A 23,298-nucleotide genomic window follows, 5' to 3' on the forward strand; every position below is an offset into this window, starting at 1 on the left:
CTACCCTTGGGCACAAAAGTTCAGGTACAGTGCTCAGGCTGAGTTCGAGCACCCGGAACTAGCAGAACAAACAAACAAACAAGAAACAAAATGTAGGAACTTGATGTGGAGAACTAAAGTACCAGAAAATAACTAAGGTTTGTTTTTGCTTGATTGTTTATGATTTTTAGTTTTTCCAAGAATTTCCACCAATGTTTCAACCTCATTCATCATCAAGATTGTTTTTCTGGAGGGGGGGTGATACATGATGTATTCTCTTTATCTACAGATTCAATGTCTTTCTTTCTTTCTTTCTTTCTTTTTTTGGTCAGTCGTGGGCCTTGAACTCTGAGCTTGGGTGCTGACCCTCAGCTTTTCAGCTCAAGGGGAGCGCTCTACTGCTTGAGCCACAGCATCACTTTTGGTTTTCTAGTGGTTTATTGGAGATCAGAGTCTCATGGACTTTCCTGCCCGGGCTGGCTTTGAACCGTGATCCTCAGATCTCAGCCTCCTGAGTAGCTAGGATTACAGGCATAAGCTACTGGTGCCCGGCTTCAGTTTCTTATTTAGGTGTCTATGTGTGTGCACATGCATGGATATTCATATGTATGTATGGGTCTTGGGGCTTGAACTCAGGGCTTGGGTGCTGTTCCTAAGCTTTTTTACTGAAGGCTAGCACTCTATTAATTGAGCCACAGTTTTACTTCTGGCTTTTTGGTGGTTACTTAGAAATAAGAATTTTACACTTTTTTGCGCAGACTGTTTTCAAACTGTAATGCTTATGTCTCAGCCTCCTGTGTATCTAGGAAAACAGGCATGAGCCATGGCACCTGACTTATTTAGGGAAATTTCATCACATTTTTTTTGTCTGTGCTAATTGTACTAATTGTAGTCTTCTCCACTGGTTTTCTTTATGCTGGATCAAATTTGTTCACTTCCTCTATCTACTCTTTTCTGTGTTCATGGTGATCATATTGCTGACCAAGCCTCACCTTATTAAAAGTTTTGTACAACCACGTAACAAGCCGTGACTAGGAGTCACATCAGATATGAAACTCAAATAAGGATAGATGTTTGCAGCTGAAATATCTTCTTTACAGAAGAGGAAAGTGGTGGATATAGGCAGTTTCATGGAGAAAAGAAATGACCTTGTTGGGGGGCAGTGGGAAGGAGTTTGAAGAATATATCAGGTTAGGGTAAAGTTCAACTTAGTCTCTGCATGTGGCATCAACTCTAGCCTTTTCTTCAGTGGATTAATCTTCTGGAAAGTCAAACTTTAAGTAGACAGACAGGTAAACTTTGGAGAAAGTCTACTTGCACTTGAGAGGAAAAGAAGGGTAGTATGGAAGGTTGAGGACTGTTTTTTCAGAGCATTTAGCATGCTGACACTTTGGGGTATTGTATCTGAGTCTCAGTGCTACCCCTGTGTTACCTTGTTTTTATTCAAAGCACAACTGACCACCCATGTGCCTAAATCCAACTAGAATACAAACACTATGAGAATAATTTTTTTTTTCCATCATGGAGCCAGAACAGTGTCTGGAATATATACTAGATACTTGTAAGTACTTGACTGAATTATCCCAAGCTTTCCCATGTGTCAGCAATTCAATTTTAGCAGTGTATATTTTATTCTCTGAAGTTTCTGATTTATGAAACTTGTTTCCTCTTTTCTCTTATTGTATTGCCTTGGATTTCTTTTACCATTGATTTCTTTTCTCCTTAATTTCTTTTAGAGTATAGGATATTTGTTCTGGAGGATGTGCTATTTCTTGGATTAAATTTTGTTTCAGAATGAGTTCTATCTATCCTTTGTTTTTTAAAGTTAAAAAAATCTATTTTATATGTAGTCTTAAAAAATCTTCCTCATAATTAACACAGCAGCTTTGTAGGTATCCAGTTAACAATGTGGTGGCCTTCTGAACCTCTTCCTACCCAGTCTCAACACTTAAAAAAATCCTTTAAGAAATTAGCATATATGTTGTACAAAGGAGTTTTCAATATAATATTTCCATTTATACATAGTGTGCTTCACCAGACTCAACTCCTTTATTTCCCTCCCACATTTGAAAACAATTTCAAAAGGTTTCATATTTGCATATGAAGTATTTTGCTAATATTCACTCCTATTCACCTTTGTTGGTCCTCCCCCTTTGGCCATGGGTACTTATCCCACAACATACTGTATTACTTTCCTGTCATTCATTTTTCATTTTAGCATGTATCAATTACACAATGGAGTTTCATCATGGAATTCACATGTGCATATTATAATTTACCTTATTTATGGCTCTCTTTTCTACCATCCCCACCTGAAAGCTATTCAACAGTCTGAATTCTCCTAGCTGATTCTCAGAACAGCCCTCTCAGGCAGTAAGACACAAGTCTAAGTATTCTGCCCTCAGAAAGAAAGAAAAAAACCTAGGACAAAAAAGTACCAGAAAAAGAACCAACATATAGGTGTGGCTCAGTTGGTAGATAGCTGGCCCAGCACACATGAGGCTATACAAAACAACAAAACAACTGAGGGAAATGGGGTGATGGAAAGCCCTACCTTAAGTTCACTATTCCCAGTGAGGAGTAGGTGCAAAATGCTATTGGTTCACATTTTTCTTTGCTGAAGAGAAGAGCAAAGGGCAACTTCTGGGGAGAAGTGAGGAAAGAGAGTGGAGTTTTGCTCTTTAGACCATTTAGGTTATGAATTTAAAAACAAAAACACAAAACAACCAAATTCATGCAGTCTGGTGCAATAATGCATACTGTAAAGGCTTTCTCCTTTAAAACAGAATATAGGATCCAACTTAGCAAAGTGAATTTAGGTCTGAGTTTCAAATAACTGAAAATCTGAGGCAGAGGGTGTACAGTGGCTCATGTTTCTAATCCTAGGTACTCAGAAGGCTGAGATCTATGGATCACAGTTTGAAGCTAGCCCAAACAGGAAAGTCTGTGAGACTTTTTTTTTTTTTTTTCCTGTAGGTCATTGGGCTTGAACTCAGGGCCTGGGTACTGTCCCTGAGCTTTTTCACTCAAGTCTAGTACTCTACCACTTTGAGCTACAGCACCACCACTTCCAGTTTTGTGGTGGTTAATTGGATATAAGAGTCTCATGGACTTTCCTGCCTGGGCTAGCTTCAAACCATGATCCTCAGATCTCAGCCTCTTGAGTAGCTAGGATTTCAGGCATGAGCCATCAGTGCCTACCATCTGTGAGACTTTTTTCCTTTTTAAATTTTTATTGTAAAGGTGATGTACAGAGGATTTACAGCTACATAAGTCAGGGAACAAGTACATTTCTCTAATTAACCACCAAAAAACCGTAGAAGTAGAGGTGTGCCTCAATTGGGAGAGATTACCTTTGAGCAAAACAGTCAAAATGGGACTTCAAGGCCTTGAGTTCAAGCCCAGTACCAACATTAAAAAAAGGAGGGGACAGGTGGAGGTATAGTGATCAAATCTAGTCACCATTCAGACTTAAGCCTCACCTAAAGCTAAGGGGCACTTGCTCTTAGGCTATCTACTTTGGGAGGTATGTAGTTCTGAGGGATTATGGTCACCATTGCTCCTCAGCTGCCTCCCTCCTAGCCCAAACACTAGAGATCTGGGGTGGGGAAGTCAATTTATGCACTACATACACAAGGGTGTCAGAGGGTGGATAGCCGGGACTGACATGTAGTTTATTCTGGGCTGTGTGTCCTGGTATGAGCTGTAGGTGCTCAAACAACCATTTTCTTTGTGCTCGCTCACTAAGCCCCAGAAGGTGTGTTTTACTAATCCCTGAGCCATAGAATCTTTTTTTTTTTTTGGTCGGGTGTGGGCTTGAACTCTGGGGCTGGGCACTGTCCCTGAGCTCTTCAGCTCAAGGCTAGCACTTTACCACTTGAGCCACAGCACCACCTCTGGTTTTCTGGTGGTTAATTGGAGATAACAGTCTCATGGACTTTCTTGCCCGGGCTGGCTTTGTCAGTCTCCTGAGTAGCTAGGATTACAGTGCCTTTTTAAAAAAAATTTTTTTTTAAATCTCCAAAACCATATACTAATTCCAGGAGGTCTTTTGTTTTCAGTTTACGACACAAGGCTGAGCTTCTAGAGTTTGTTCTTTTGCTCCTCTTTTCCTTCCTTATTTTCATTTACATTTTTAATTTCTAAAAATAAGGGACTTTTATGGTCTAGCAGCATTCTACTATATTTCTCAAACTCTCCTTGATTTAAATGGAGTCTCTATTGCCAATAGAATTGTTTTCACATTGTGTTGACTCTTGTACTTTTATATGCCATCTACTTAATATGTATGCTCACAAGGCACTAAAGCATGCCTGAATCTACTCTTTCACAATTTCTGTGGAAAGTTAAACATATTCAGGTTTCACACACAGTTACTGGTGCCCACAGGCACCACAAGCTTATCACACATGGAAGATGAGATCAAGATGATCCCATGTTCTGATTTTTAAAAACTGAAATATGACGTTTTTTAGATTTAAGTAAAATGGCAGGAAATCTGGAAAATATGTCTCAAAATGATGCTCTGGAAATGTAGTTCAATTTGCTACTCAGTCCAGAGTTTCCAACAGATGTTGCTTGTACAATAAGCATACACAGTGAATCTGCCATTGTGATAGAAGCTTTAAATCAGATTTAAATCTTGTCATGCCTGGATAAATGTGTTAATATTTTCAGTCTCTGGTGCAATTGTTAAAGCATGTAGGAGCTGTAGACCAAATGAGATTTCTAAATTTCATATGATTTCTGTGTTCTAATTCTTAAGATTTTTTTCTGCCTTTTTAAGTAGAAAACGTATCTGATTAGGTAAAAATCATGATTTATTGATTCTAATGTGTCCTTTAGAGCAATAAAATTTAAATTTCTTCAAAGTAACAAGTTGATACATATGTTACAGATTTCAAATGCTTCCATAAGCAGAGAAAATTTTAAAAATGTTGCATATGGAACAGTTGTAAGCAAGAAGCAACACACATTCAGAAAACAGCATTTGAAAATGAGGTTTGATTTCAACGAAGACAGCAGTTTTCTGGCAATTTAGTTCAGCTAATACTTTAAAACAACTTTTTAATTCTTAAAAATACCAGTTAGCTTTCTTTGGAATTTTAATACATGCTAAATATTTCTAGGTGGGTTTTTTTGTTTTGTTTTGTTTCCTTTCCCCAGCTCATAAGTGCCAGGACTAGGTTCTTTTTTCCATAGGTTTCATGCTTGTTTTTATTCATGCCTACAGTTTACAAAACCAGCTTCATTATTCAGGTCTACCTTTTTATAAATTCTCTTCACATATCCAGCTAACTAATTAATTCCCCTCTTTGTCATATCCTTCTCAAGATCTTCTGGGAAGTTAGTTTTTTAAAAAAAATTCTCATTTTACCAAGTAATGTATATGCATTTTTAAAAATAAGATCTAGGCATCATACTTTAAAGTTACAAGAAATGTGACTGGCTCTTCTGATTTTTTCCATGTGCTCACATACCCATTTATCTGACATCAACTAACTTGTTAGTACAATTACCTGTCCATCTCCTTAATACTTTCAGATTTCAAATAAGATGCATACTTTATGTAACAAACATGATTTCTCAGATGAAGCTCCCTAAGACTGGCCAGAAAAATGACGGGGATAGGGCTTAAACTAATAGACAGTACTGTAACACTTAGGAATACATCCATAAAATTTAAATATTTGAGATATTTCCTATTTTTACTAACATTTGCTTTAGTAATTTGGTAGTAAAGTATGTGTGATGGTAGATGGCATAGATTCCCCTTCATTCTGTGTCCAAGTCAATTAAATGAAAATATTCAGGAGTACTAAACTTGATATGAGGAACATGAACAAAGAATATGTCCCAATACATTTATTAATTCAGAAATAAAATTTAATGACTTTATTTTGCTTTTACAATGTTAACAGCTCTAAATATAATATATTTCTGAACAATCCTCTGGTTTTTTGGCAGTTCAAAGAAGATGTTAAAGTGTAAATTTATTATATAATATTTTAGTCCAAACCCTACACTTAGCACAAATACAAATCATGTCATGTTTACAAGGTAAAAATTATATAACTCTGTATACTAAAATATTATTAGTAATGCAGTTTCTGAAAATCAAGTATCAGCCACTAACCTTGCTTGTATGATGTATATTAGCATCTTTTTCTAGCACAATACCACTTAAAAATGTTTGCTATTCCTTGATTACTAGTTTGCAAGTTCATTTTAATAGCAAAGAAGATGAGAATTCAGTCTAAAGATCATATTCATTTTGATGGGTTACTTAACCATAAAACATGCAGTAGTATGAATTTCAATTCATAAACTATTTCTCTTGCTCAGTGAAGCTTCTCAGGATAGTTGGCATAATCATGAAAACTTTGTTCTCACTTGATTAAAAGTAGTTCCGACCATTACATTAGCAATGGCATGCACTGTTCTAATCTCTCTGCCTAGGGTGTTGCAAAATCACCTTACTAGCATGATCAGTTCATATATTAATGGCTACCTTGATTAAGCATCAGCACAAACTTCAACACACTTTTAGAAAAGCTGTTCTGATAGATTCTCTTATCCCTTCTCACTAGCTAACCAGACAGGTGTCTTCATTACTTGCTTTGACTTCTCCTTCCAGCAGCAGATTCATCACCACCTTGGTCAAATAGCTGCATGTTCCTCTTTTTCCCAGAGGGGGAGTGTTGTAAAAGGAAGTCATGTCATCCTACAGAGGAAAACAGTAAGTAAGACATTTGATTTTGTGTGTGTGTGTTAAGAGTTGACAGGTAGAATCAGTGTCAGCCTAGGGGGAAAATAAATTCACAGAAAGATTTCCTCATGGAAAATATGAGCTTCCTAAGCTTTCCTTTCATTTTCCTGAGGCATATTATGAACGTATAAAGCAAAGACAGACATTTTTAGTATACTTCTCTTTGCTGGTAATTTTTATTTACTTAGGGAACCTTTCCCACAGATGATTATAAAATATTAAACAGAGAGCCTAGAAGGGACTCCATTGGGCAGCACATAGCCTGTTTTGCATTTCCATCTTCCTTAGAATTTAACTTTATAGCATTCTGGAACCAATGGCACCTCTCTGAAAAAAGCACATTTAATTACCAACTATATAAAGAAAATTCATCCCTTCCTAGATTTTTTTTTGTCACTAATGTATAGCTGAGCTGACTAGTAATCAACTAAGAAACAACATTTATTTCTCAAATAAGTCAGACTGCCTCTCAATACTCTATTTTACATTTTGTGATCTTGTTTTGTAAGTTAAATAAGAGATTAGGGATATCTCGAAGACTTGAAATTATGAAAAAATTCTACAAAAAGCTGTTTTCACCACTTACTTGTTTTTCAATTTCTTTCAGCCGACTCTCATCTTTTTGGAATTCATGAAATGCTTCTTTCACTAGGCTGTCTAGATCTACTTTGTCTTGAAATTCTAGTTCAGGGTTTCTTTCCAGTACAATAGATACAACCATTAGTAACTAAAAGAGACAGACATTGAAAGCCATTACTGACAAAGTCTGGACATGCTTTCATTCTTTAATCCAACAGATGGATGATGCTGGTATTTTATGGTGTCTTCTGAATTATACAAGAGGCTTAAGGAGCATCTACAGATAGAAATCCCCTAATTTTAAAAATTAGTTGCATAAAGTACCTTTGGAAAATGATTACTTGTTTGTGTGTATATCTCCATAACTATATACAATTTTTGCTAACAAGTAATGCTAATAACATAAAAATGTCTTTTTTAAACTCTGTATATAGTACATGGTGTTCTTTTCAAAAGTCTCTGAGAGTTTTTGGACCTTCAGTCATCAATCCTGTTTGGAAAGCCACCAAATACAGTGTCCATTTGAGCAGGCTGCCAGCGAAGAGGTGGTAGGAAACAAAGCTAAAAAAGGGAGATAGATTTAAGAGAGATTCTGGAGCTCTTGTCATGATTAAGTGACTTGGAGCTAATCACCTCAAAATGAATGCAACTATAGTTACTTAGAGAATGACTATGTGCTTTAAAAACACATGTAACTCCGACTTTCTTATGATATAAGTACTATTTGGTCTGTATAAATTACTTTGGTTTAAAGCATCAACCTGTTTTTTGGCCATTTATCACCATAAGTAATATTCACTGTAGATGACAAATTCTTACATGTGAAAACTGTGTCTAAACATGCAACATATAGTAAAAGCTGAGATAATGTTTGTCTTTCATTTGCACCCTGAAAAATTAACAGACCTTTTAGTACTCAATTTGGGAATCAGGATTTTATTTAAATGTTTCCAAAACAGGACTTGAAAGAAACAAAAGAAACACTTTCAGTAAAATGCAGGGAGACCCACATGGCAGGCTTCAGCTGGAAGATGAACTGCTGTTGCAAAGGGCCAATTTGGTCCACAATAAAAACCTCTATGTCTACCGTTTGACCTAGATAACTAATCAGCATCTGCAGAATCAGTGGGAGCCTCCTTCAGGAAACAGAGAGTCTAATGGAGACATTCCCAGGAAAGACTTTACTGTATTTGATAGTGTTTTACAGTGACAGAGGGCGTGTGTGCACTTAGGTATATTTGTTTATGTGTTTTAGCACTTAACTATACCCAAAACAATGATGACACAGCACCCTTAATATTGTTTCTCCACAGACAGATGCCAGGAAAGCTGTCTTTCAAAAAGTTAACAGTTCTACAGGGGGTGGAGAAATTTTTGTTTTCTATAATTTTCCAAACTATTGAGACTTTCTGCAATAAATATGTATTATTTTTGTAAACAGAAAAATGCCAAAAATAAAACGATCCCTTTCTCTATTATGGCATGCTGCTGAAAGGCTAAGCTATTAGTTTTTCCACATGGAAGGGGTTTAAGGCATTTGACTTTTACATGTGCCTTGACTTGAGTGAAGGATGCTGGCTCTTTGGAGACTACATTAGGGGAGCTTACAGTCTGGTGTGGGACATTATTCTTGGATCCCTGAGCATTTTTCCTATACTATACTAGTTTCAGTAAAGAGATAGAAAGTGCATCTTCAGCCATCCATGTCTTTCCCCTCCCGTGCCCCCCCCCCCCCCCCGCCTTCCATGTTTTTTAATACAAACCTCCACAACAATCTGTCTGTACTTTGGCTGGTCAATATTTCCCAACATGTCTTCAACAAGGAGAGAAAAATTCATCTCATACATGGTCATATCTGATAGGGTTGGTTGCTGAAAAAAATATACCACCACATTAAAATGTTGAATGTTACACTATACTTTTCATTTAATAAGAGAATTTCACTTTCTAATCAATAATCTCTTCAAGTTCCTATAAAACCTTCAAGAGCATTTGTAGCTCCATGACTGGATTTTATATATGTCAAAGTACTGAAGCCAACCACATTTTTAATGGTTATTCTCACCATATTAATGTTTTTAGGGGAAAAGGCCTACATTAGAAAGCCATTTCAGTACATAACAGGAACAGTAAAAAAAAAAAATTAATAGCTTTCAGAATTAACACAGGAAGTTAAGCTTGCTGTCAGACTTAGCATGTAAGTCACTTGCTATTGAATTTACATCATTTTTGTGGTAGGTCCTTTCTGAACTTACAGCAAAAAGGCAAACAAGTAAGTCAAAACAATATTATATGTAGAAAAGGCAAGGAAACAGAAAAAAGAAGCAAGACTAAAAGATTTTTCTCAACTCTAATCTTTGTCTCTCATTTAAAACAGAAGTATTTATACAGTCTTCCATGCACTTTTTACAAACCAAGTGAAAGCAGAAAATGAAGTCAAATCTAAATCTGGCCATGGTGAGTTATTCTCAAATGGAATGGAAAGATCTAAATGTTAGGTTTTCAAGGTAGAAAACAAATGAGGTCACTAAAATCCTTCCCAGACATGGAGAGATGATATTACACACTAATTTGCTTCTATTACAATGGTTTGTGGTGAACTTAGCCACAGCTCTTTAACTGTGTTATATACTTGCTATTCAGAAGGAAGTAAGGGTCTCCTTGATTGTTATCTTGTGATCAAGTGAGAGCAAAGCTGCTCATCAGTGGCTAACAATTCCTCACACCTGTATTTAATACATCTATTGTACTTCAGTGAGTAATTTCTAACATATCGTTAATATTTATTAGTATTTAATTTGGGGAAAATGAAGCCTGCTTGCCAAAATACACAATTGTTTACACATCTAACAATGGGATTAGTGAGGTTCCGAAGTAAAAGGAAAACTCATGATTTCTCATTACTTTTCTCTCAATATACATATCACATTAAAGAATGTGATATTATGCAATTATGTGATGCAATTATAACAAGCTATAGACAAGACACTTCTCTGAAAGAAAAGGCAGAGAAATTAAGAGAGAAGGCTCAGAGCCAAACTGCCAGGGGCTACATCCAGGGCTAACTACTTGCTAGATACAATGAGAATAGTAAAGTATTTCTTTTACAAAACTGTTAAAGAGGACTGAGTACATAAAAAGTTCCTGGAGCATAAAAAGCATACCACAATACACTTATTGTTAGCAAAAAAAGATAGTAAATGAAAGTGGCTGAGACTGTCACAGAATCAGATGAAATCTGGTAGGTATTAGCAGAAACTGAGCCAGATGCTAATGGCAGGTTGCAACAGTGCACTGTCCAGATATACACAGATGAGGCTTAGCAGAAGCAGAGGGCACCAAGAGCAGCAGCTTTCTGCTCCCAGGAGGCAGGGTTGCTTCAGAGTAGTAAACATGGGTCACCAGTTTATGCAACTTGGGAAATTATCTGGAGAAGAGGGCATTTATTCATTTGGTAATCACAGGTAAGCTATACCTCAAGTGAAGTTAAGTGTTTATCTTTCCAGTGTCTTAAAAACTTACTGCATCTTTCATATTCAATGCAATTCCTAAGTAGTGATTTCCTTATCTGCATTACCAGGCCACTTGGATTCTTAGGCCCAATCAATTTTTGTCATTTGAATGCATGTTTTCTGAGTGTGTTGTCTCCTAGCACCACCAAAAATGTGTGTGTGTGTGTGTGTGTGTGTGAGAGAGAGAGAGAGAGAGAGAGAGAGAGAGAGAGGGAGAGAGAGAGAGAGAGAGAGAGAGGGAGAGAGAGAGAGAGAGAGAGAGAGAGAGAGAGAGAGAGAGAGAGAGAGAGAGAGAGAGAGAGAGAGAGAGAAAAAAAAAGCAGAGAAGTTATTTGTAGCACAGACAGGGAAAGAATTCTCTACACTTTTAGGTCTCTTTTCCTATTATCAACAGTGAAGTTTACCTGTGGCAAATGCTTCCCAGCCACGATGATACCATTAGGTGTGCGCTCCAGGATCTGCCACACTCGGTCATAGAACCCAGGAGGAGTTCTATTTAAAGACCCATCAATCTGACGCCTGTTTAGCCAACATCTATAGACAAAGAAAAATGCCTTAGCATTGAAAAACATGCTTGTTCTGGTAGAAAGCAGAGCTTTCAGTATGGCAGAACTGTTCCAATAGGCTGAGCAATAAAAGCCCCAAACCCATCAATGATGCATATCTGCCATGTGTTACAGAGGTTAGTAAATATTTCATAGTGAAAACAGAGCTTGCAAGAGAAGAGGAAATCTCCAACATTTTAAAAAATTAAGCAGGCAAAACATTATTCTCTAGTAAGCTGTGAGTGGCTTACTACATGATCAAATGCTTTTCTAGTACACAAAATGGTTCTATTTTAAAAACACAGGGAAAAATAACCACAGGACCAACCAAATTTCTGTTTCTGACATGTAACAAAACATAACCTCTATAAAGGCATGGGAGCCATATACTTGACCATTCCTTCTGAAAAAATTGCCCGATAAACATTTGGTGAGTAAATGAATGCTCAAAAAAAGCATTATTATAAGATCATTCAATATTCAAGAGGGTCTAACAGAGTAAGAACTCTCCTACACAGTACTTAAAATGATCCATTTCTTATTTTCTCAGTTTTATAGTAAAAATACAACCCAATTTTTGTTTTGATTTTTACCTGTTTGATACCTAGATTAGACATAGTTTCATTTTAACCTATTATTTGTGAAATTATCTGTCTCTATATCCTTTTATAATTTTTCCTTTTGTTAATGTGAATATTTAAAATAATTTTATATGAAATTAATTATTTTCCAATTAAATATATTGTAAGCATTTCCTAGTTTGACTTTTGTCTTAACATGAAATTTTCCTAAAATAAAGTATTTCTGAGTGGCTTGTCTTAGTTATTTGAAAAAAAATAAAATCATTCAATTTTAAACCTTATGAGTTTGCTATTTAAATATGGTTAAACCCTCAGTGTTGAGAAACCAGACACAGAATCTTACTTTTATTTTGCAGTCAGTACTAGGTCAACTCAGGGCCTCATACTTGTTAGGCAGGTGCTCTACCACTTGAGCTACTCATTCAACACCTTTTGTATGATTATTTTTGAGGTAGGGTCTTGCTTGTACATGCACTGGCTTGATCTGTGATCCTTCTACTTGTGCTCTGTCCTCCCTGGGGATGATGATAGGCTTATGCCATCTTGCTCAGCCATTGTGCTCTCCCTAGCTGGGATAACAGGCTTGTGTTTCCCTTGCCCAAGCACTGGTTGAGATGGAGTGTCATGAAGTTTTGTGCTCAGGCTTGCCTCAAACTTCAGTCCCTCAATCTATTCCACCCAAGTAGTTAAGATTATAGGCCTCAGCCACTGTGTACAGCTCAGATACAAAATGCTAAATGTTATAATAATAACTGAACATAGTGATATTGAGATCTTTTATTTTAATAAATTAAGTATTAAATCCTAAAAATGTAACATATTATTGACAACAAAGTTCCAAAGATGCAAAATCTATGTAATTTTCTAAAGAAGACATGATGTAGTATGTTCTTAGATAATTAAAAAAATATAATAAAATTCTGTGGAGCCATTATAAGGAACAAAATAAAGTTTTATATACCAGCATTTATAAATAAAAAACAAAATAAAATAAGCTACAAACATATTATCCACTTTTTATAAAAGAAAAATAATTCTGTGAATGTATGTATATAAAGTGTGTGTGTGTGTGAAATACCTGGAAAAATATATCAAATTGATGTCCATTATTTAATTTTTTTTTAAGTTGGGGGTTTATATCTGCAATACTAGTTACTCAGGAGGCTGAGCTATGAGGATCATGGTTCAAAGTCAGGCAAGACAGAAAAGTTTATGAGCCTCTTATCTCTAAGTAACCAGAGAAAGGTTGTAAGTAGAGATATGTTTTAAGTGGTAGATCACCAACCTTGAGCACAAAAGCCAAGTAAAAAGCCTGGTGAGACAGAGTGCAATCCCTTAGTACTAGCACCAAAACAGACAGACAACCACCCCCCCCCCCAAAAAAAAAACAACCAAACAAAACTTTTCTTTTTGGTGATACCAGGATTTGAACTCAGGACCTTGTGCTTGGTATGCATTCTTATATGATTTTATTATCTTTTCTTTCATTGTCCTTAACGGCTTGAGTCCTAGTTGGAGGCCTTTCCCATGCCAAGGTTAAAAGGAAGTTTACCAGTGTCTTTTAGTATTTGTACACTTCCATTTTGACATATAGATCTCTAATCTACATAGGGTTCATTCTTGTAGTGGTATAAAGTATTTACTTTTGTCTTTTTGCCAATAGCTACCTAGTTGTCCTATCACTATTTACTTACGAGGTCCATTTCTAACCCAATGACTGGAGATGCCACTTTCATTATATACTAAATTGCTATTGGAATTGCACTGAATTTATAACTTCATAGTATTAGCTGTTCTAAGAACAAGAATACTTTTCCATTTGTTCAAATTTACTTTTGTAGGTATCTAGAAAGTCCAAGAAGAATTTTCTAAGTATTTTCTAACTTTGGAAAATGACAGGCACACAGGTGCTTGGTACATACTTGCTTAAATAATTGTAACAATGCTCATTCTGGAATTAAAAAAAATAAATATTAAAATCAAGATAATCCATTATTTGTTCTGCTCTTATTTCAAGGTAAGCACAAGTTAAGTTTATAAAGGGTTTAGCCTTGAAGATGACAATCTACACAGGGAGACAGAATTACAGACAACATATGAAATAATTCTTTCTCACCAAATGTTGGGAGAAGAGGCTATAATTCCTTTCAGAAAGGAATTTGACAAAATTTGACAAAAGTGGTAAGTATTGTCACATTTTGCACAAAATAATAAAAATATGAAAGGTTTATAAATTATATCTGAGAAAAGTATAAAATTTGAAGCAACACAAAGTTATAAATTAAGGCAAATATGGAAATTATTTTCTCTGTCTATACTGTCTAGTATGGTTGCCTCTGATACTCTGCTGGATTTTAATTCTTTTTTTTTCTTTTTATTCTGGTCCTGGGGCTTGAACTCAGGGCCTGGTGCTGTCCATGAGCTTTTTTGCTCAAGACTAGTGCTCTACCATTTGAGCCACAGAGCCACGTCTAGCTTTTTTGGTGGTTTACTGGAGATAAGAGTCTCATGGACTTTCCTGTCTGGCCTGGCTTTGAACTATGACCCTCAGGAGCATAGGAGTGAGCCACTGGTGCCCAGCCCTGCTGGATTTTAACCTTTATTAGTGTTTTATTCGTTTCACATGCATAGCAAGGTAAAAATCATGATGTGTCTATAATAAAAGGACCTAATTACCTTCCATTCTGTTGAGGCTGGAGAATATCCAGCAGAAGTTGTTTAACTTCACTGGGTGACAGTTGATATAAGTCTATGGCTGGCTTGTCTCCGCCACGGATCTGTAGTTCATACTCCATAGCATGGATGATCCACCTGAAACAAAACAGGGAAGTATGAATAGATAACTCTGGAAATAAAATCACCTTGTTCTTTTTCAAAAATGCCCTTAACACTGATCCATCAAGTTCCTGAACCACTGATATAATCACTTTCAAGATTGTTTGATAGGACCACTCTCTTATTAAAAATGAGAGCTGCTTATCATAAGTAGTGGATATAAGACATGAAAATAGATAAGTACCAAGATCTTATCTAGTGAGATGTTACCAATTCAGTGTAATAGAATACATAATATGAAAGTAACTTCCACAATATATTTTTTTAACACCAGAAAAATACAAAAACAAATGGGACATAAACAGTGTATTTTATGAAATGGACTGGCTGTGCTATTATAGAAATATAATGGACATTTAAAAATACTCATTTCTTTTACTTTGCAAGTCATCCTTTGGGGGTGGCAGAGGATACAGAAGTGTCTATATCCAAAATAAAAAGATGTGATTAGTTGTAATTTAATTAGAGTGTGCATTAAGAAATGTACTTTAACCAATGCATTTTGGAATAGCCAAAATATTTAATTATTTTATGTGCAAGCAAGTTTATTTTTTAATTTGAGAAGCTTTTAAAATGCAGTTCCATCTCATTTCTTTTATGTACTATATTCTGAGGAAAGAACTCGTTATGAAAATCATAGAAACTGTGGAAATAATATTGTGCCTTAGGTAACCAAAAACCTATATACTATTAGGAAAAGAAGGAGAATTACTCTCATATGGCAATGCTGTAGCCTTAAATCCTCTGGTGAACAGTGAATAACAGTGCATCTTAAATGAATGTGCCTTCATTCATCTACATTGCCTGTCCTATAAAGGAACAAATACCTAGTTACAGCAGCGAGGAATTAATGTGGCTGCACCCAGATACAGTATCTCTCTCTCTTGACCCACTTCCTTGAAAGACAATCCACAGGAAGCCCAGAGATTTAAAAAAATAAAGAATATATATTAAGCAAATTGAAGTCTTTCTTTTTGCCAAGATTGGTTTGCAGAACAACAGTGATGCATCCCCATTGAATAAATTTAATACCTTAGTGCAAAAGAAGGAATTAAAAATGCTGAACCTCCCTCAATGAACCATAAGTAGTATCCATCAGGCACTCCTGCTGCAGTGGAGCTAACTGGCTATAAATGAAAACATTGAGCAGGGAGAATGCAGTGAAAACCCATCATGTATATCTTACAAAATCAGGAAAAGTGAGGGAAGGACTAAGTTGGGAAGGATGGGTAAGAATGCTGAAAGAGGTGACACTGATCAAGATGTTTTTATAAGCTGCTTTGCTGAATGGCAACTCCTTTTACTTCTTGAAGATAATTTTAATGAAGGAAACCATTAAAAATAAACTCTTTTTATAAATTGGCTATTTACATTTTTAATTTTTTGTAATACTAGGATTGAAATCCTTTTGCTTTAGTTTGTTTTTCAGATAGTCTCACATTTTTGCCTGAAAACAGAAGCTGGACTAAGCCTATGTTACTGGCAAAGATTAGGATTTCCCTTTACTTGCTAACCTCAGTGTCAGTGATGGTATTTAACGAAAATGTTACACCAGCACAAGAGTGGGAGGAACATAGTTATTTTGAATGCTTCAATGTTAAAGTTAATTGGGTTCTAGAAGCATAACCACTAATGTCATGCATGGGCTTTGTTTTAAAAGATTCTTATTAAAAAATAAGATGCCCCTGGGCACCGGTGGCTCATGCCTATAATCCTAACTCCTTAGGAGTCTGAGATCTGAGGATTGTGGTTCAAAGCCAGCCTGCTCAGGAAAGTCTATGAGACTCTAATCTCCAAGAAACCACAGAAAACCGGAAGTGGCACTGCGACTCAAGTGGTAGAGCACTAGGCTTGAGCTGAATTGCTGAGGGGCAGCGCCCTCTGGGCTCAAGCCCCACGATTGAAGAAAAAAAAAAGATGTCATTTTGGAGACAATCAGAAAAATTTGAACATGAATTGAGTATCTGATGATATTAAGGAATTATTGCTAATGTAGTTGGGTATGATAATAGTATTGTGATCATTAAAGAAAATACCTTAGATGACCATGGGGTGCATACCCATAGTCCTAGCACTTGGAATTTAGAGACAGGAGTTTTAGTTCAGCTTGGACCTTGTCAAAAAAGAAAAAATAACTAAAACTCAAAATATTCTTATTAAGCACACACACACATAATACTATCACATACACTCACTAAAACATTAAGGGGTAAAGTTCAAACTATGTAGGACTTGCTTTGTAACAACATTAACAATAAAATAAATAAAAGGTAAATCAATAGCCAATACCATGTAAAAGTAGGTATATGGAAATTTGTCAAATAATTCTACTGTTAACATATTTTATAAGCCAAAACAATAACAGACTTAAATATAAATTCTGCCACCAACGATGTTTCAGTAGCAAATTGTTTTTCAGATAGAAGTAGTATTAAACCATTTAACTTACTTTATAAAATTATTTTGAGGAACAAAGAAGAGAATGCATATAAAAGGCTTTTGAGATTCTAAGGTCACAAAATAATTAGCTAACTTCTGTTATTTGACTTCTGAAATTCAAGTTCCTGAAGCCTGAACTCAGGGCCTGAACCCTGTCCCAGAGCTTTCTTCCTCAAAGTTAGTGATCTAACACTTGAGCCAAAGCTCCATTTCCAGCTTTTTTGGATAGCTAATAAGAGTCTCATGGACTTTCCCTGCCCAGGCTGGCTCTTAACTATAATCCTCAGCCACTGGCGCATGGCTGTGTTATAAATTTTTAATTCAAGTCCTAGAGGTTTTTAAGTATGACAATGAATTAAGTAACACTGGTTTTTTGTTTTTAAAAGTTTCCAATAATTTAAGATGTTAAAGCTAAACATAGGCCAGGTGCTAGTGGCTTATACCTGTAATGCTAGCTACTCAGGAGGCTGAGTCTGAGGATAGCCTTGAGCAAAAAGAGCTTAGGGATGATGCAGTTCAAAGCCCAGTACTAGCAAGGGAAAACTTTTTTTTTTTCTTCAAAAAGCAGGGTATCTTTAATTTTTTTTATTACTGTACAAAAAGACAATCAGAGATCTAAAATTTTCCCTTGGGCTTCTTCCTTCTATTTGTAAAATCTCAGCAGTTCTGTGAACCATTATAGTCAACTTTGTAATCATCCATCAGAAAAGAAAAAAGGTAACTTTTTCACTTATTGAGCACAAATAAGTATGATTTGTCATGTTAATTAAAAACATTCACTTATTAGTCTGTTTATATCTTGGATTTTTTAAAAAAACTAAAAGGAACAAAACATTAGACATAAGCTACTAAAATAGCTGTGGCAAAAACTGGAAATAGGAAATGACTGAGTACAGTTAAGAAAATCAAAATCATTTTATCCATTTTAAGAACTACTAATAAAAAAGGCAAAGGTAAAATCTGACTTCTTTTTCTCATTCCTACTGACAAAATCAAAAACTTGGTTTGATAATAACAGAATAAAAGCACTTCAATGCAAAAATGGGGAAGAAAAGAGAGGAAGAAAGAAGAGGCATGGAAGGTCAGAAGAATGACAGTTATCCTTGGACCAGGATCCTTATAAATTCAGTCTGTCTAAAGAACCAGACACATGCTCTACTTGCCAATAAGCAAATAAGACAGTGGCAGATACACACCACTGACCAAGTCAACCTTCACACATATCAAGGTTGGACTATAGAACGATAAATTCCTCAAGACTGAAGAAATGTACAAAGAGACAGACAACAATTTCAGTGGAATCCTGAACATAAATTTATTCTTCTAAAACTCTCCTGTGATACAGTTAGCAAGGATAATGTTGTATGTATCAGCATTTTTAAAAGACTTTTTCTTTATATGTGCCAAGAGTAGAATATGAAATAAAGTGCATAGAAATCTGACACCACTCATAAACCAAATGGCTGATAGTTTCTAAAAAAATCCATAAATAATAGCACTGATTCTCAGAAGGAAACAAATTTTAACAATAGTTTTGATATTTTTTCAAGATAAGAAGTAGGATTTGATTATTGCCCTTAATGCAAACATTTTACTAATGTTATGAACTGGATTATATATCACCACCCAATCCTGTGTTGAAGCTCTGGCCTCTAAGTGTAAGTCGGGAAGAATCCAAGTCAGTTGGCACCTTGACCTAATGAAAGTAAGTTTCTATTATTTAAGCCACCTTATCTGTGGTATTATGCTGTGAAAACTCATATGATGACTAATATACTATACAGTAGGTGATGAGAAAGTGCAAGAAGGGATCATATTGCTTGATGCACACTACTCTATAGAGGGCGACAAGCTGATGAGCTAAACTGAGTTTATAGTTTGGTAAACAGAGAATAATGACTCACTCCTGCCCTGACTGAATCACAGCAAAATCATCTATCAAATGTCCAAAGCAAATGTTTCTGAATGACTATCAGAGCTATGCTAATGAATTTGGCGCTGTCTTCCCTCTTCTTTCCTCCAGTACTCAAAAAAAGCAATACTAGAGTTGGTAACTGATATCAATGGCCCTCCCTGATCAGTGACTGTTGAGCCACAGATGAAGTTCTGGGCATCAGAGGGCAGTCTATGTCTAGATAATAATTGCTTACAGAAATGACTTGGCAGTAGGAAAAATAGAGATGAAAAAGGCCTGATAACACACATCCTTGGATTATCTGCTACTGAAGCCTGACTGACAGACCTGCAGCAGAAAGCAGTTGATTGGAGGTCTTTACAGTAGTGGGCCTGTCAAGAACCTGATCTATTTCAACATGAAAGCTGGTACACAAATCAATAATAAGACAGCAAATCAAATTATTATCAGAGTAGAATACTATTTCTGTGAGCAGGTTAATTTTGTTCACAGGAGAGCCTGGTAGCGGTAAAATTGAGGAAATTGAACTGACAGGATTAACCTTGGATAAAGAAAAAACCCAACGAAAACATAGTCCTATTGCTTTAAAAAGCAACAGAAGCAATGGATGACAAAATTGACAGGGGGGGGTGAGTGGGGGGGGACTCAAAGGAACTGGGCACTAGCCTGTAATTCTAGCTATTCAGGAGGCTGATATCTAAGGATCATGGTTTGAAGCTGGCCCGGGTAGAAAAGCCTATGATACTCTTATCTCCAATTAAGCACCAAAACAGCTGGGAGTACAGTTGTGGCTCAAGCATTACAGTGCTAGCTTTGAGCACAAAAGCTCAGGAACTGAACCTAAACTCTGAGTTTAAGTCCTAGGACCAGCACCAAAATAAAACAAAAAATGCAAATGTTAAATCAGGAAGGAATACAGTGCATAGGTTATTCTGTTGTACCAGAGGAAAGGTAAACAAATGAAGTCATTACATTCAATGTTCATTATGTAAAAATTGAACTACTTAACTTGAGGTGGGAATGGGAGGGGGAATAATGGAGGAGAATGAGTGAAGAGGTTAACATTGATGCATTCAACTCACAATCTGATTTATGGAATTGTTACCCCTTTGTACAACTACTTAATAATAAAACTTTAAAAATAAAAATAAAAAAGCAAATATCTTTATTTCTTATGTCTATTCTACCAAGTGAATGCTGTCATTTCTAAAACATGGTGGCAAAAAAATCTGATCCAAGCAGTACTGTAATACTTTGGGATCGTTAACTGCACCACTCTCCTAGTAAGTAAACAGAGACACGTGCTACACCTTGATATATTTTACATGAATGACAGGGCTTTCATAAAACAACAGCCTCTTAACTCGGGTCATTACCTGACAGACATGACTTTAATCTCTTCTACTTAATACCAATATTATGTGGCACAAACTAAGCATATTTGTCTAACTTAAGCATGCTTTAATTCTATTTGAGCACAAAGGCAGACTATCTTTCGTTTTTCTTAAATTCCCTTTTACTACCTTAAGGTGAGCCACCTATATCTGTTTATACTACATATTAAGCAATCAAATATTCATTGAGCATCTCTAATGAGGCAGACTATGATATAGATGGGAAAGACAAGAATCTAGTCTCTATCATTAGAAAAATAAAAGGAAGAACTAAAAAGTATGTACACTGCCAAACAACAAGTCATTATGATTCTGTTGAAACTGGGGGATAGTATGGATATTCCTAGCTTTATTATACTAATCCTTATGCTTTTGGTTGAAATAAAAAACAGTTGATGCAGTCTCATTTATCAAGCCTTATATAGAAGTCTTATGTTAAGTGAAGTTAAATCAGGCCCAGAGAAACTAAGGATGCATATATTCCCTTATATGTGGAAGCTAGATTTAGCTTATAACCTTCTAAGTAAATACAATGGGTGGTATACAAGTGTATACAAATGTATTAACTGAAATTTTGTAGATTCAAGAGAGAATTCAAATAGTGTAACTCTTTAGAAATACAAAATCAAAGTTCAGTAAAATAAAACACCAGGAACTGAGTACTCAAAAGGGTTGGGTGAGGTCAAAGAGAAAGGGATAGGCAAATGAAGAGAAGAGGGGGAAAAATGAAGTCAAGAATCTAATGTATATCTTACAAGATTAAGAAAAGTTCAAAAAAAGAGAGAGAAGAAGAGTAAGGGAAGTGGTAGGTAGGAGAAGATGAATGAAAATGTCGAAAGGGGTGACAATGCTCAACATAAATTCATAAACTTCTTTGTTAAATGGTAACTCCTTTGTATAACTACTTAAATATAATAAAACTAAGTTTTAAATACATAAAGCAGAACAGATAAAAGGACCAGGAGAAATCAATATATTCACAGGAATATTGAGAAATTATGAAATCAATACCAGCAATCAAGCACCATGTAAAATAGAAATAATGATATCGAAGTCCAATTATTTAATTGAAGATATATACACCTACTTCACATTCATATGCACTTAAGTTTATACCCAACAAAAACCGGCATATTCAAGTATTTGCTATTTTATAAGCTCAGATGTTAACATACTCTTACAATTAGGAAACATTGATATGATAAATGTAATATACTTCATTAGGTTATCAGAGGATTTTTGAAACATATGATCTCCTTTTATCTTACATAGAATAGTGAGGTTGGAAAGGTTCAATCATTTATCCAAGATTACAGAGATGAGAAGTAGCTGTAAAAGACTGGACTTGGTTCTGTTCAATGCCAGAGCTCAATTAAATTTCTCTATACCACACATATTTCCTCACAAAATTCTTGGATAAGAAGAGTCTAGTTCAAAAATTATGATATAAAAAATTAAACATTAGATTTCAGTAGAAAATGAGTGAAGAAATATTAAAAGTTTTTTTGATCTGGGCATGTCTGCTGACACCAATTTTTACTTGAGAATCTTTTACGAGCTTGCCCATTTTATTTATAGATATTTACAAATATTGTGCTTAGTGCTTTACAGACTGATATTACTAGAGTTGATTTTTACCAGAGAGCATTTACTTCAATATGTCTAACAAGGGCTAGGGAGGGAATTAAATAAACATAATTTTTTTTTTTTAGGCAACTGATATTTATTCCTTTGTGTATCAGATGCTGCCTCATGGCTTAGGAGAAAGAGGCATATTTGGAAATATCCACCAGATACCTGGAACACTGCTTCATATGTAAAGGCCAAGTTTGTTTGAGGACTGCTTGAACAATTTTCTTTATGCAAATACAAAGTACTCACTCACCCAATTCGTATTTTCAGCATGCCACTAAATAACTCAGGGTTATTAGAGATGATCCAGCCAATATGGATGACCAGTTCTTGCTGAATGACTGCTTCCCTCTCATCATGGGTATTACACTTATGATAGATAATGTTCTTAATCACTCTTGGAGACAAAGGATTAGAGATAACCTCTTCTTCATGTCCAAAGGCACCCAGAGTTACCTGTAAGTGGCAAAATTTTATTGTAAAAATTTCCTAGCCACTGAAAGATAAAAGAAAAAAATTCAAACCTCAAGATGACTGGCAGGCTGAAATTGCCCTACACAGCTAGGAAATTAGGTTGAATAACTGCTCCTGCTATTTATTAAAATGGTTTTGAAAGCATGGCTCCCACTGGAGTTCATGGTGGTTCATAGTCTAGACTAGAATATAAGGGCAGGTGAGGGTGTCAGAAGGTGAGTGGATGGAAATAATTAAGACAAAAAATTTTGGAATGACTTTAGTATCAAAAACTCTCCAGAGAATCAGAATAACTGAAGGTTTTATTTTACTGCATAAACTATACAATTCAGTATTTGAACTTTTATGGTTGCTCAGGTAGAAACTTTTACTCTTCAACAACACTGCAACTTGCTCAAAGGCAGGTGCAAAGTAATATGCTCCTTACTTCCCCTGGCATAATGTCAGCAATGTATAGAGGGCTAAAATTCCTGATGCATAATCCCTGCCCTGTGCACAGGAATGAATTAGGTTGCTCACAGCCTGGGAAAGGAAGTAACACAGAGGAAAAGGGAACTCAAAGTAGTGCCATGGAGGAGAATGCTGTGGTCTCTCCCTTGGGTCTCTTCCTCCTGAGACTTCCAGGAATCAACAAGCTCCTTCCA

General features: G+C 35.8%; 1 protein-coding gene across 5 annotated transcripts in view; it reads right to left on the bottom strand.

The window, feature by feature from the left end:
• Nucleotides 1–5,864: 5,864 nt before the first annotated feature.
• The window catches only part of Phkb (phosphorylase kinase regulatory subunit beta), a 203,936-nt gene continuing 186,502 nt past the window's right edge, over nt 5,865–23,298 (bottom strand). For 3 of the 5 annotated variants that reach the window (XM_070011933.1, XM_070011935.1, XM_070011936.1), the window contains 6 exons: nt 22,434–22,636; nt 14,642–14,776; nt 11,244–11,373; nt 9,091–9,198; nt 7,335–7,475; nt 5,866–6,703 (listed from right to left, as the gene is read on the bottom strand). In XM_070011933.1, coding sequence (XP_069868034.1) covers nt 6,566–6,703; nt 7,335–7,475; nt 9,091–9,198; nt 11,244–11,373; nt 14,642–14,776; nt 22,434–22,636 — 855 coding nt within the window. In that variant the 3' untranslated portion in view covers nt 5,866–6,565. Of the gene's footprint in view, nt 6,704–7,334; nt 7,476–9,090; nt 9,199–11,243; nt 11,374–14,641; nt 14,777–22,433; nt 22,637–23,298 lie in introns of all 5 variants that reach the window. The other 2 variants (XM_070011934.1, XM_070011937.1) reach the window with 2 other exon arrangements.

Source organism: Dipodomys merriami, unplaced genomic scaffold (assembly GCF_024711535.1).
Source record: "Dipodomys merriami isolate MVZ:Mamm:240054 unplaced genomic scaffold, mDipMer1.0.p SCAF_85, whole genome shotgun sequence".
Taxonomy (NCBI): Eukaryota; Metazoa; Chordata; class Mammalia; order Rodentia; family Heteromyidae; genus Dipodomys; species Dipodomys merriami.